General features: G+C 35.6%; 1 protein-coding gene across 1 annotated transcript in view; it reads right to left on the reverse strand.

Moving 5' to 3' along the window:
* CDH7 (cadherin 7) overlaps positions 1 to 13,711 on the reverse strand; it is a 156,629-nt gene that overhangs the window by 46,216 nt on the left and 96,702 nt on the right. Inside the window, exon 7 of the mRNA XM_006141816.2 lies at positions 575 to 828. Coding sequence (XP_006141878.2) covers positions 575 to 828 — 254 coding nt within the window. The remainder of the gene's footprint in view (positions 1 to 574; positions 829 to 13,711) is intronic.

A 13,711-nucleotide genomic window follows, 5' to 3' on the forward strand; every position in this document is an offset into this window, starting at 1 on the left:
CAAACAATGTGTATTTCAAACAGGGAGAGGGTCGTGAATGTTTTTACAACAAAGATGTGATGATAAATACTCATGGCAATGCACAGGCTAGTGACTATGACTTCAGTATCACTCATTACGTGCGAATTTCTATGAATCACATTGTCCTCCATACATATATACAATTATGTCAAGAAAGTTTTACCAATTAAGAAAATGAATCCATAGTTAAATTGTTTATATTGTACATATGTTTACCTTGCAACTAGGAGAGCCAGCACTTTGCTTTTTAAAAGTTTGTTTTGAAAGAGTTTCATGGTCGTTGGGTGAAGAGGAACTTCCACTGTGGCTCATACATACAATGTATGCCTAAAAATGCTGCCACCTAGTAGTGGTATTGGGTAATCAGGTGACACTTCTAAATTAGTAAAATGTGTTCTTCTGGTCCTGTTTATTCCTATTGCTATGGCTCAAGACATATATAAATAGGTTTGTAATTTACTATGAACAAAATGGTATTAGTGTAGAAACATGAGTTATGAATGAAGGCACATTAATGTAAAAATAGTAGAAAAGAAGAGAAATGAGCTTTTACCTCACGGGGCTATTGGAAGAATCTGGGTCATGAGCTGCTACTGTGCCAATGATATTCCCAACTTGGGTAGCTTCCGACACCTCCATGGGGTATAGGGGTGAGGAAAACACGGGGGGCTCATCCACATCTTCCACAATTATCTTCACGGTTGTAGTGTCACTAAATGGCCCCAAGCTTAGAAAGCGAGGGTCTGCATCTTTATTTGCAGCTTCTATTCGTAGCGTATAACTCGTTTTGGCTTCAAAATCCAACTCCTGTAACAACAGTTATTAGGAAAATTAAATTACCAATTAAATACCCAGCACAGTGGAGTCTTTACATTTTTTGAATGTGAATAAGCGTAGAAAGAACTCTGTCATGAAAGTGCACCATCAGCATTCAAAAATAATAAATAATAATGCCAATCAGATCTCTTGCTGCTTTTCTGGCTCATAAACAATGGTAAGTGCTTTTGAGCTAACTTAATCCACTCTGCTGTCACACACTGCATGGAAAATGCAAGTCTTTAAGATATTATTTAAAAGACAACTGAACATATTTCAAAGTCTTTTCCAACAGGGACAACAATGAAAAACTCTTCAACCAGGCAATTTAATTGTACTACCCAGGGGTGTGCATTAAAAAGGAAAAACATAACTTTTCACTGAATTTCCCATTTAAAAGGTCAGTGATTTAGGGGACTACATCAGGATCTTTGTTTGTCAGGTGCTTGAAAAGCAGTTTCAGTGGTAGTGGTGGTGTGCTGGGGTTGTCCAGGCTAACACAGCCAGTTCTTGTTGATGAAGAACCCATCGTGTCTCCTTTCCTTACTCCCCCATCAATAAAGTGCTATGTCACCCTTTATTGTATAAGGTAACTATCATCCAGAATCTTTTTCTGCATCTAATTTTCCAAGAAGATTAGGATGCTTTAATAGTCTTCAGAAATAGTGACCAAGTCAAACTGTATGAGAGTCTAAAAGAGTATAAAGGCATTAAACATCACACTGGTATAGCACATCTGTGAAAAAGAAAGAATTGCAATGTGGAGAAGTTTGTGACAATGACATGGTTCACTTTATTCAACAAAAGTGTACTGAGATGATATGTAAATTATATGGTATAATAAAAATTATTATTAAAAATGAAACAAAAACATGCTTTTCTTTCTTCAGCAGACACAGAGAATAACAACTTTTTATGACTTTTAATCTCAGCCTCTTTACTGAAAACCTGTCCCAGTCTTTACATTTAAAAACGTGAAACGAAAAAATGAAAAGCATTGATATAAATAGTGGCAAATATAAAGTATATTTTATTCAATTTTCAGTGTTTAATAATAATAATAAGAAGAATTAAGAAGAATAAGCTAAAACATAATGCGGAGAATCATAATCCAAATTCATCTGCTATGTATGTGGGCATATGGTAAGCAGGCTCATAATCCAATTTATCCCACAAAGGGTATGATACTAATTAAATAAATACAGTGATGCATTTATTTTAATGTTATATAAAAATACATACTATGCAATATATGATATATACTATATAATGTACATTGTGTATATATATATATATGTATATATATATATACACAACTACTTTTTTTTTTTTTTTTGAGAGGTTTTTCGCCATAGGGCGCGTGCGCTCACCAGACAGACAGAGAGAGACATAGAGACAGAAAGTGAGAAATCACACCCCAGGGGGGATGGTCACACCGCAATCCCTTCTCCTCCATTCTCCTCTCGGGATCTTGGGCGCGCACGCACACGCGCCCGGTGTGAGTTTTAAGCCACCGGGTCCGGGAAGTGAACCGCAGTCGACTACGTGGAATAGCCATTACACTAACTGCTGGTTCCTCACAACTACTTTTTTCATAAACTATATCGCACATTCAAGTATAAGTTATATATCCATGTATCCATGCGTACACAGTATGTGTGTGCAGGCATGTATGCACTGCCATAAATGTATATATATATATGTTATGAAAAGTTCCATGGTTTATCTCTGGTTAATACAAGGGAGGAAATACATAAACCAAAATATAAAGTGGATTTATAGTATCTTGAACAGAGAACACTTATACCGAAATGGTTATTTAAATCGGTTTCATCCACTAGACTCTAAGCCCAGACTATTCATCACTGTTATTCCCAGTACCAGTTACACCTTTGGCACCTGGAGAAAGTTCAATCAGTTCTTGTTGAAATAGAAGAGAAAACTAGAGCACAGCTATCCAGGTCACAAAAGTGTTAAAACTGAACTATACCTTTGATCTAGAGAATTCTAATGGACAACGTGAGAAATTGTGGGGGTAGAGGATAGAAATAGTCAGATTTCTATGCATAGCGAAGAAACAATCTATAGAGTTGTTTCGGAAAGAGAGAAATTAATTCTAATCTGGTTACATATTAAAATGTTGGGAAATATTGTAAACAGAGCCAGAAATATCTCATGATCAAAGTCAGAGATATTTTAATGAGGCTGCCTTTTCTGTATGTATACTATCCAAGACTTGGTTCAATCCAGTGGTTCTCAATAAAAAGTGAGAATCAGAACCAACTGGAGAACCAGAACCAACCAGTGGAACTTCCTTACATGCAGTTGGCCCCTTCCCAGGGGATTTGACCTGAGAAGACCCAGAACGACAAAGCATTTGTAGTTTTAAAAGATTTGTCAGGTAATTTGATACAAATACTTCTTTAAAAATCCTGAACTAGTCATTAAAATTTTCCTCAAACTATAAGTGATATCCAACATTTAACTCGGGAACTGCTAGAACTAAAAGAAACCATTCTCGTTTAAGTAAAACTGTTTATGGGGAAAACCTAAACAAACTTGAAAATAGTTTGAATAATAACCTTAGTTAGCTCTTGCATTGTTTATAAAATGACTAGTCAAAAGATGAATCTTACATTCAAATACTGTATGTTTACATATACCAGAACATGTTAAAAAAATTTTTGTTTACTATCCTTTTTAAATCAATGCAAAACCACAACAACCTCTAAGATATTTGTTCAGATTTTCAAGACTACCTAAAGGGACACCAAGTATTTCTATATTCACATAAGAGTCTGACTTATGAAAAATAATTTAGAATGTACTGCAGAAATGTGCAGAATGAATGCAATTATTTTATAGCAACTTGTTTTTTTCAGTGTGTCTATCCAGCAGCAACATGAGACATCTGGATGCTACAAAGTCATGAAGAAACACAGTATTATGCATGATGATTGGTTGCCTAAAAGCTATTTTGAAAATAGAGCAATAAAAGATTCATATGAAAGGCTATGAATCAAGATTACAGACAAAAGGAATTGCTGCATGAAATTATTTTCAGAGCATATTAGAACAAGTCAGAGATATAGTTTTCAAAGAGGGGTGTGGTGTGATAGATAGGATTGTTAAACAAATTGAAGAAAATGTTTTTTGCAATAAAATGTTAATTTCTGCTTTTCTTTCTCATTATTGATTTCTACATGAATAATATAGTCCTAGCTATTAGATCTAATTATCAGGGTTATACTTAAAAAGTTGTAACAATTGAGAAAAAAAAAACACAGAAGAAGGAATAAATAAAAGTAATGTTTAAACAGATTCTTTGCAATGTATGAAATTGCATGTAATTGAAGATGATATATATAACTGGAAATTGAACCAAAAAACTATTCACACTGTAGTCCATAATATCAAGCAATTAGTGGAATTAATAAGACCCTGGAATCAAATATGACTCATACAAGCCAAAACTAGTGAAGGTACATAGCTGTTCTGGGTCTTCTAGGAATTAACTTTTTTTTTTTTTTTTTAATATTTTGCTATAGGGCACATGAGCTCAGCAGACAGAGACAGTAAGAGGGATAGCGAGAAATCAGCCCCCTGGGAAAATGTCCATGTTGTAATCCCTTCTCCTTTATTTGTCTGGGATTTTGGTCATGGACGCACACAAGCCTACCATGATTTTCAGACTACCACATTCAGGACTTGAACCACGGTTGGCCATGTGGGTATCCAGCACTTTAACCACCAAGCTCCCTGCTGGCTCCCTAGGAATTTATTTTTACCTGCCGAGTGACGACCCTAAGAGATACAGAAAGCAGCTTGTTTGGTATACCAGTTCCAAAATTATAAAATAGAGTTCTTTAAATTTATTGTCATAAACAAACCATCTGGTGGCACCGTTGTTTCATACTGAGCTGCAGTGAGGAAAGTTACATGCCTCACCACTGGCTCAGATCCCAGGTCTTCTTAAAAAACTCAGCAGGCACAACACTTGTGTGCCCAAGATCCAGACAAGCTGGAGGGCTAAGCAAAGGGAATTGTGGCATGAGGAGGCTGAGTTGAGAGAGTTCCCTTTTGCATGCATGTGTACACACACATGCTCATAAACATGCTCCATCATGAATAAAATAAATAAGCTTTAGACATTTATTTTGATCACGGATAACATTTAGGACCGAAAAGAAAAAAAAAAAGGAGTTATATCTAAGGCAAGGGTCCACGACTTTTTCTGTAAAAAAAAAAGATGGTAAATATTAGTTTTTTGAGGCCATTTGTTCTTTGTCTCACATAAACAAATGAGCATTGGTTGTGTGTTAATTCATTTATAGAGATTTAAAATCTATATAAATTTTACATATCCCAACATATTCTTCTTATTTTCATTCTTTACAGTCATTTAAACATATGAAAACATACGTATTCATGGGTTGGACAAAAACAAGCCAGCAGTGTTTTGTTAACCCCTGATCTACGGAGGATAAATTATTCAGATCTTTTATGAAGGCATCCTTCCTATCTTTCCAAACTAAATGTTCACCTCTCTTCCTTTCACCACTTTTGCTACAATTAAAATGAATTATCCACTTTATACAGTAGACTTTTTTTCTGCCAATATGCTCATGTCACTAAACTTTTTTAGAGAGCATCACCTTTATGAATGTTCTCATAATCTATTTATCTAAGTAATAATAACACTCTTTTATTTTGAGAGCTAACTATAAACAAGGAATTTTACACAGATCATTAATATACATTTCAAAAGTGCAAGGGAAGTATTTGTTCTGAACTGAAACTTTGTGTCTTCTCAAAATTCGTATGTTGAAATCCAAATGCCTAAGGTGATGGGATTAGGAGGTAGTGCCTTTGAGGTGTGATTAGATTTTGAAGGTGGAGCTTCATGGGCCCTTGATGGGGTCTCATTTATAAGGACATTTATCGGTGACCCCGTAGAACCCTCTGTCTTTCTGCCTATGAGGTGAGATGTCCGTTTTTGATATGGGAAAAGGACTGTCACCAAAAATCAAACCTATCTTCATTTTTCTTTCAGTTTCTGGAACTATAATAAATAGTTGTTTAAATGCCCAGTCTGTGGCATTTTTACTATGGCAGCCTAAATGAGTTAAGAAAGTATAATTAATTAATGTGAATGCTAAATAGCAAATAATTCTAGTGAAAGGCCCAAAAGTTCATGCTGAAGAGAGAGAGGTGCGGCATAAACACATGGTCATGTAGGCCAACTACTCCTCCCCTTTCTGCTCTCACAAGCAGCCATTCCTCAAGTTCTGAGAGCAATTAGGACCTTATACTGTCACACCATTATCACATCTAGGTATTTCTGTACCTCAGCAACTTCATAGGATTGTAAATTACTTTAAAAATATATAGCATCTAGAACTATACAGAATACCTGTACAAACTAATTTTCAAATATATATTGGCCCTGTTACTACTACGCTGTAATTATCAGCACTATTCCTCCCTGCTAGATATGGGCAAATAGAAAATAAAAACTTTATCTTTCTCTCCTACACTTCCTCTGTCACCTAGGCCTAGGTCTATGTCTTTGTCAGGCAGTTCATAGTACTCTTAGCACATAGTATTACATAATTTTCATAAATTTATAGAAATTTAAAAATAGCTGTCACCTTTCTAGCTTAGGCCAGGCATAATGTCTCCCCCCCAAAAAAATAAATAAATAAAAGTGGTTAGAAACAGAAGCGAGGTGGTGACTCAAGAATACACCATCAACATTCACAAGCACATCCATGGCCTGGGCCTCAAGAAATATGCCCAGTGAGCACTAAAAGATATCCATAAATTTGCCATGAAGGAGATGGGGACTTCAGATGTCCACACGGATACCAGGGTCAACAATGCTCTCTGGGCCCACGGCATAAGGAACGTTCCATTCCATATCCACATGTGGTTATCCAGAAAACATAATGAGAATGAAGATTCACCGAACAAGCTCTACACTCTGCTGACCTATGTACCTGTTGCCACTTTGAAAAATCTACAGTCAATGTGGATGAGAACTAACTGCTGCTTCTCAAATAAAGTTACAAAACAACAAAAAAATTACTGTCACAATTAGTGGCATCTTAATAGTATCCCCCCTTTCAATTACTAAAACTCAAGTTAAAATATATTCTTGAATTAACTTAACAAAATCATTGCACTGTGTGTGTGTGTGTGTGTGTGTGTGTGTGTGTGTCTGTGTGTATTTTTTTTTCCTTATAGCTTGGCTTTTGGTCTATTGCCAAGTAGACAATAAACTTGAAGACCTTCTTTTAGGTCAGACACCGTTGTCAGTGTTGTCATTGATGTTTCAGGACCTGATCCAAGTTCAGTACCTCTGGAATATTTTCATTCTGTTCTTCCTAACCATCACATGGTATGATCAGGGTTGGTTAGTGAGCATGCATGTATACATGTCTACATATTTAATGTCTTATGTTTAAAATTGACTTCGTAACGTGGATACTGGGTGTTACCTTCAAAAAACCTAGCCCACTGCTCAACCAGGGAGATTCCAACTATCTTTTTTATCAATTAGCTTTTGGTATCTCCCTATTTCTTGACTGAATAAATAAGCTCTAATATTTTAAGAAAACAAGCTTACCTACAAAAAAAAAAAAAAAAAAACCTATTCAAATACTTTTTCCTTCATGATAATATTGTTGTAAAAATCTACCATTCAGAACCGTAAAAGTGACCTAAACCATACACAAAATATCTCAGCAATGATAATTCTGTACATTTAGTACAATGATAAGAATTCCAAAGTTATTCCCCAAACTTTGGTAAACCAAAACAAACCCTCTTTATTAAGCACGGCTGCACTATTGTCTTTATTTTCTTATTTGTCTGGGTTGTGACCTAGAATGTCTATGTTCCCTTAGTTGAACAGATTTAGACAGGTTTATTCCTAACTGGAGGCTCTGACCAAGTTGCTTGTCTTAGAGCATTTACTTTAGAAAACTTTCAATTGTGAGTCCTTTCTCCACTCCTTTTCACATGTAAATCATTTTAAAAGCCTCTTGACATTCTTACATCCCAGGAATGTTTTCCTCAAGTGCCCAGGCAATATCCCTTTGAAATGTAATCATCAAGGAAGATAGAGTCTCAGCTCCAAGTTTCTGGGACAGACTAGGAATCTAACTTCTGCAGGAGCTTTGTTCTAAGTTGTCAACTCTCTGGTCATGAATCCAGGGAAATGTATTTTTCATTTGGGAAAAGAAAATTATCCAGCATAATTAACTATGATCCCTGTACTTCCATCCCAGCTCTTCAAAACCTTCTAGCCTTTGTTTTGGTAGATTGAGTTCAGTCTGCATTCCCTATCACAGCAGCCTTTTAATAAAGTCCTCTCTACCTCTTTAACGTCAGTCAATACAAGCTCTTCCTTTGACAATTGCAGATAGTTTTGTACATACACATGGACTTTGTCTTGAAACTTCTGCGAATCATGAAACATATATCCAGATTTGGGCAAGAACTGACTTTAATAGAGAATATAGGAAAATATACGAAAAACAAATCCTGTTATACATTTGGGTGGATACAAAAGTGATTGATCTTACGTATGTACTGTAGGTAACAACTGTCTTGAATATAATAGAGATTCACTAATTGCCACCCCTAAGGCCAAACACGTCATCCCCAAAATGCAAAATAAGAGTAAACAAAAAAGATTACTGTGTATCTCCATGTCCATTTATATTTCTATGAGAGTCGTTATGTGAATATTTTCAAAATACAGGGTGGCAGATGACGAAGCAGTTACAACACTACTCCCACATGGCCAACCGTGATTGGAGCCTCTATCTGGTGACTCAAAAATCATGCCAGACACATGTACAGTGATTTCTCACTCTCTCTGGATCCAGCAGATGGTGTAGCAGTTAGATAGCTGGAGTCCCACATGGGTGACTATAGTTCGAGTCCTGAACCTGGCAGCTTGCTTTCTCACTTTCTCTCTCTTTCTCTTGTACATGTGCCCTATAGCAAAATTTAAAAATAACAAATAAAATAAAATACATAATTATTTAAAAATACCCTGAAAACCAAGCATTTTTATTGGAGTAGTGAGTTCAGGAGAAACACAAACTAAAGGTACCATCAAGGTACCCACTGCCATCATATATAATTTTGAATTGAATTCAGAACGCCTGGCTCAGCCCACCATTTATTTTAATGATTTCTTATATTTATTCCATCATTGTACATCTCCATAGCACACAAAATGGTTTTTTGAAGAATGCATGCAAAATGTGACAATCTAATCAGGAGTGTTATCAGGCACATCATTTTCAACAGAGATTATTGCATTTTCGGTCTGTTAAAAGTTTCTTCCCAATCCTTATCCAAACTTAGTGAATGCCATTTTTATAGTTGTCTGGATCAGCCCCGCCCTCCATTCCTCACCTCCCCTCTGTCACCATGCTCCGTGCTCCACTTGGATCCTGTACTAAAATTCCCTACTCCTACAGTAAGAAAGTACTGCAAATGTAGTGTGTTAAAAAACATGGATTTGTATTTTATAGTTTTAGAGGTCAGAAGTATAAAATCAAGGAGTTGGCAGGGTTGCCTTCCTCTGGAGGCCACAGGGGAGAACAGTTCCAGTTTCAAGCTTGCTCACACATGTTCTTGGCCCCTAGTTACTTCCTCCATCTTCAAAGCTGTTCTACAACCTCCAGTTCTTTTACCATCTATTTTTCCCAACTTGGACTCACCCTGCATCCTTTTTATCAGTATTCTTGTGTTTCTGCCATGTCCAATCAGATGATCCAGGATAATCTCCCCAATCGCAAGCTCCTTAACTGAATCACATCTGCAAAATTCTATTTGCTATCTAAGATAAAATACTCACAGGTCTGTGGGGATATCTGGCGAGAGGAATGGGTGTCATTGTTTCCACCTCAGCTTTTGCTGTGAATTTAGGTAGTCTGTTTTGATATTACAAACATAAAATTCAAGATAAGCCTTGACAATGACTACATTTCTTTATTTAAAGTGACTATTTTTACTTATTTTTAAATTGATAGATAAAAGGGTATATTCTTTTTATATAAAACATGGAGTATATATACATTGTGTGTAAATCGTGCTTATTAACATAAATATTACCTCACAGAGCCATCATTTTTGAAATGAGAACATTCAACATCCATGCTCAGCATTTTCCAAGAACACATAACTATGACCACTCTGACCACTGTGCTATACAGTAGTTCTTTTGAATTTATTTCTTGTATCCAACTGAAATTTTATATCTTTTGATCAACATCTCCCAATCTGTCTACCCTAAACTGCTTCAGCCTCTGGTTACCTCCTTTCTACAAATAAATGAGATCCACTTTCTAAATTTCCACTAATGAGTGAGATTATGTGATGTTTATCTTTCTGAGTACGTTTTTGTTTGGCATTTGTGACTTGGCTGACACAACAACTCAGAGAAATTCCCTTATTCTACTGTCACCTGTAATTCCTGTAGTGCATGCACTATTGAGCATGCCCACCGATTTTCATGGAAGGGGCGTATACATTGTCGGGAAAGATGAATCCAGATTAAGACACAAAGACACTTCAGGATGTTTTCCCAGGAACCCTCATGGAGCAGTGGCAGATATGAACTGATCTTGATACATAAAATTACTCTGAGTTAGGCTGATAGAGGAGGGAGGATGCCTTGGAAATCATCACAACTAAGCATGGGAATATCCTTGAATTCACTGAGGGTTCCAGTCCCTTGACTATTCTAGTCTTCTTATCAGTTCTGTACTGTCTTTATCTAACATAGATTCTAAGATCCGTTGATTTTTCCTTACTGGTAATACATGCAATTTATTATATTTATCTAAATATGATTTTTTATTAATTAGTTATTTTATTATTTGTTTATTTTGAGAGAATTTTGTTATAGAGAACATGCACTCATCAGAAAGACAGAGAGAGAGAAAAAGTGAGAAATCACCTCCCAGGGGGGATGGCCACACCACATCCTTCCTCCTCCATTCTCCTCTCAGGATTTTGAGCATGCATGCATGTGTGTCAAGCATGAGTTTCTAGCTGCCAGTTCCAGGACTTGAACCACAGTTAACCCCATGGGAGTCCAGTTCCTTAACCACTACACTGCCTGTTAACACAACAGCTCAGAGCAATTCCTCAGAACTGATTCCCATCTGTTATTTTTTAAACCTGCTTAGAATATCTTTATTTTAGATTTTTAAAAATTGTTCTCTCTGTGTCTTTCTCTGACCTGCTAATTTAAAATTTTCAGTTTCACCAAGGACCATCTATAGCTTTCTTTTCCTTATTTTCTAGATATTCTCCATGTTTTCAACTATCCTTTTCATTTTGATTGCCATGAATATTGTTCTGACTCTTATACCTAACTTTGTCCTCTAGTCCTCTTGAGTTATAAACCTTACTCATTTCCTCTTAGATATATTTACTTGAATATTACATGTGTATCAAACAATATATTCTATCCATAATAATTCTCTCCACACTTCCATTCTTATGGAATACCACACTTATTCACCTAGTTACTCAAATTAAAAACATGGGTTTTTATTTTTAACGTCTCTCTCTGATCTTCCTTTCAATCACTAAATGCTCTCATAACTATTTCTTAAATATCTTTTTCTTGGAATCCTCCCCACTGAAACTAATCGGGGATCAAGACACTACACTAAAAAAAAATGAAAGAAGGAAATTTTTACATTATTGGTAACTTGTGCCAGCAAAATAAATTTCATGATGAATACACTTGAAAATGTCTTTAACATAAACTATTCTGAGAACATTGCTATGGTAACTGTCAAATCAACAAAAACAAAAAATACTCCTAAGTGAACGGAGTCTTAGCCTCTTTTGATCAGGTCTATTATGGGTTGACATTTACATTAGTATCAACTTTCTCCAGAGAATGTTGATTCCTTATAAAACCTGAAATGTGTCTCTAATCTTGACTACTCAAACACAGGGAAGTTTATATATTAATAAGCAGATGACGAGCATATATACATAAATACATATGCATAATAATTAAAATGATATAAGGATGTACTTATATATATACAAAGTAATAATGTCTTGAGTAAAGTGAAAAAGACATCAAATTTCAGAAGTTCACAGCATTAGGGTAAATGTATTCATTCCACCCTATCTCACCCTTCACAACTAACATAAACTTTGCACCTTTTCACACACAAGAGTCATATCTCGGCCCCATTTTGAGAACTATACATCCTTGACCTCAGGATTGACAAGAATCTTTGAAAGAAAAAAAGTTAAGTAGAGGATGACAAATGGAACAAATGGAATGTTGCTGGTTTGATTTTCTTTCACCACACATCGGCAACATTTTATGAAACACCAAAAATACATACTTGACTTGGGTAACTAATCCCTTATTATTGCAAGCATTAGAGAAAAGACACCATTCAATACAAGATAGTAAACTCCAGATATTACAAGCTGTGCAGCTCAGTTTTAGGTTGAAAGGACTCTGTATATTTCTCTTTTTACCCTCCCCCTACACCCAGAGAATGGAGTCAGGCTGCTGTATCAGCATTTCCACAATAAAGCTCTATTATTTTGAAACCATTCAGCCTTTTTTAGGAAATGAATATAGGGGAATGATAAAGATAGCATAACCGAATTGGCCTAAAGAAGCTTAAATATGTTATCTTTGTTTTGTTTTGGGGAGATTTTTTGCTAAAGGGAATGTGTGCTCATTGGAGAGATAGAGAGATACAAAGAGACAGACAGGAAGAAATCACCACCCAACGGGGATGGCCACCCCACAATCCCTTCTCCTCTACTCTCCTCCTGGGATTCTGAGCATGTACAGCAGGAGTTTCAAGCCCCTGAGTCCAGGACTTAAACAGTGGTTGGCCATGTGGGAATTCAACGCCTTAACCCCTATGCTACCTGCTGACCCCTTAAATATGTTATCTTGAATGTGTGACAAAATAAACCACAAAACAAGTTATCTACTTGCCAGAGACCAAATGTGCAGTTATCCTTCATGAGAAATGCATTTTGAAATACTCATTTTTTGCTGTACTGTAACTCTATAGCAATGAATTTTATGAGAAAAATTCCATATTTAATCCCAACTGAGGTCTTATATTGAAACTGAAGTACATTAGAGAAAGGATTGCCAATATTGCAATGGAAAAATAAACAACTAAATTTCCTAAATTGTAGATTATGATATGAAAATGTAAAAACAGAATTCTAGGTGCAATAGAAAACACAGCTTTCATTCACATGGGATAATCTTTATGGTTACCTTTTGTGAATTTTGAAGCTTTGTATACAGGTTATCGTAGAAGTATTCATAACTAACCAAGGAAGTACATACACATCCTTTTACCTGTTTCACATTGCAGTTTCATGATCATTTTTTCATATTTAAACCAGATAATCATGCTTACATTTGATGTATAAAGGGTGATTAAATAATAAATAACAAAATATCTCTATGGCAATATCTAAACAAATCTTTAGTTTTGTGGTTTCTGCATATTTGGTCATATTAATCAATGTTTTCTGTAAGACACTGGAACAATACCAGCATAATCAAAAGAAATCTTTCACAATTCTCTATTTTTCTTTTAAAAATGTATCTTTAAAAAAACTAATAGATTACTTCTCTCTTATTTTTTGTTCTGCCTGATCCTAAGTTCACCTTATGCTTAGAAGCATGTGTATTTCAAATATGATAATAATTTTCTTGAACCAGAAGAAATCTCATTATACCTATGTTAGTAAACTGTTATGAAAAGGGTATGGTCTATAGGTTTATGATTCTATACAGTGGAGAGAAGATAAGCTCAGATAATCACCAACCATG

This window comes from Tupaia chinensis, unplaced genomic scaffold, assembly GCF_000334495.1.
Source record: "Tupaia chinensis unplaced genomic scaffold, TupChi_1.0 Scaffold000065_1, whole genome shotgun sequence".
NCBI lineage: Eukaryota > Metazoa > Chordata > Mammalia > Scandentia > Tupaiidae > Tupaia > Tupaia belangeri.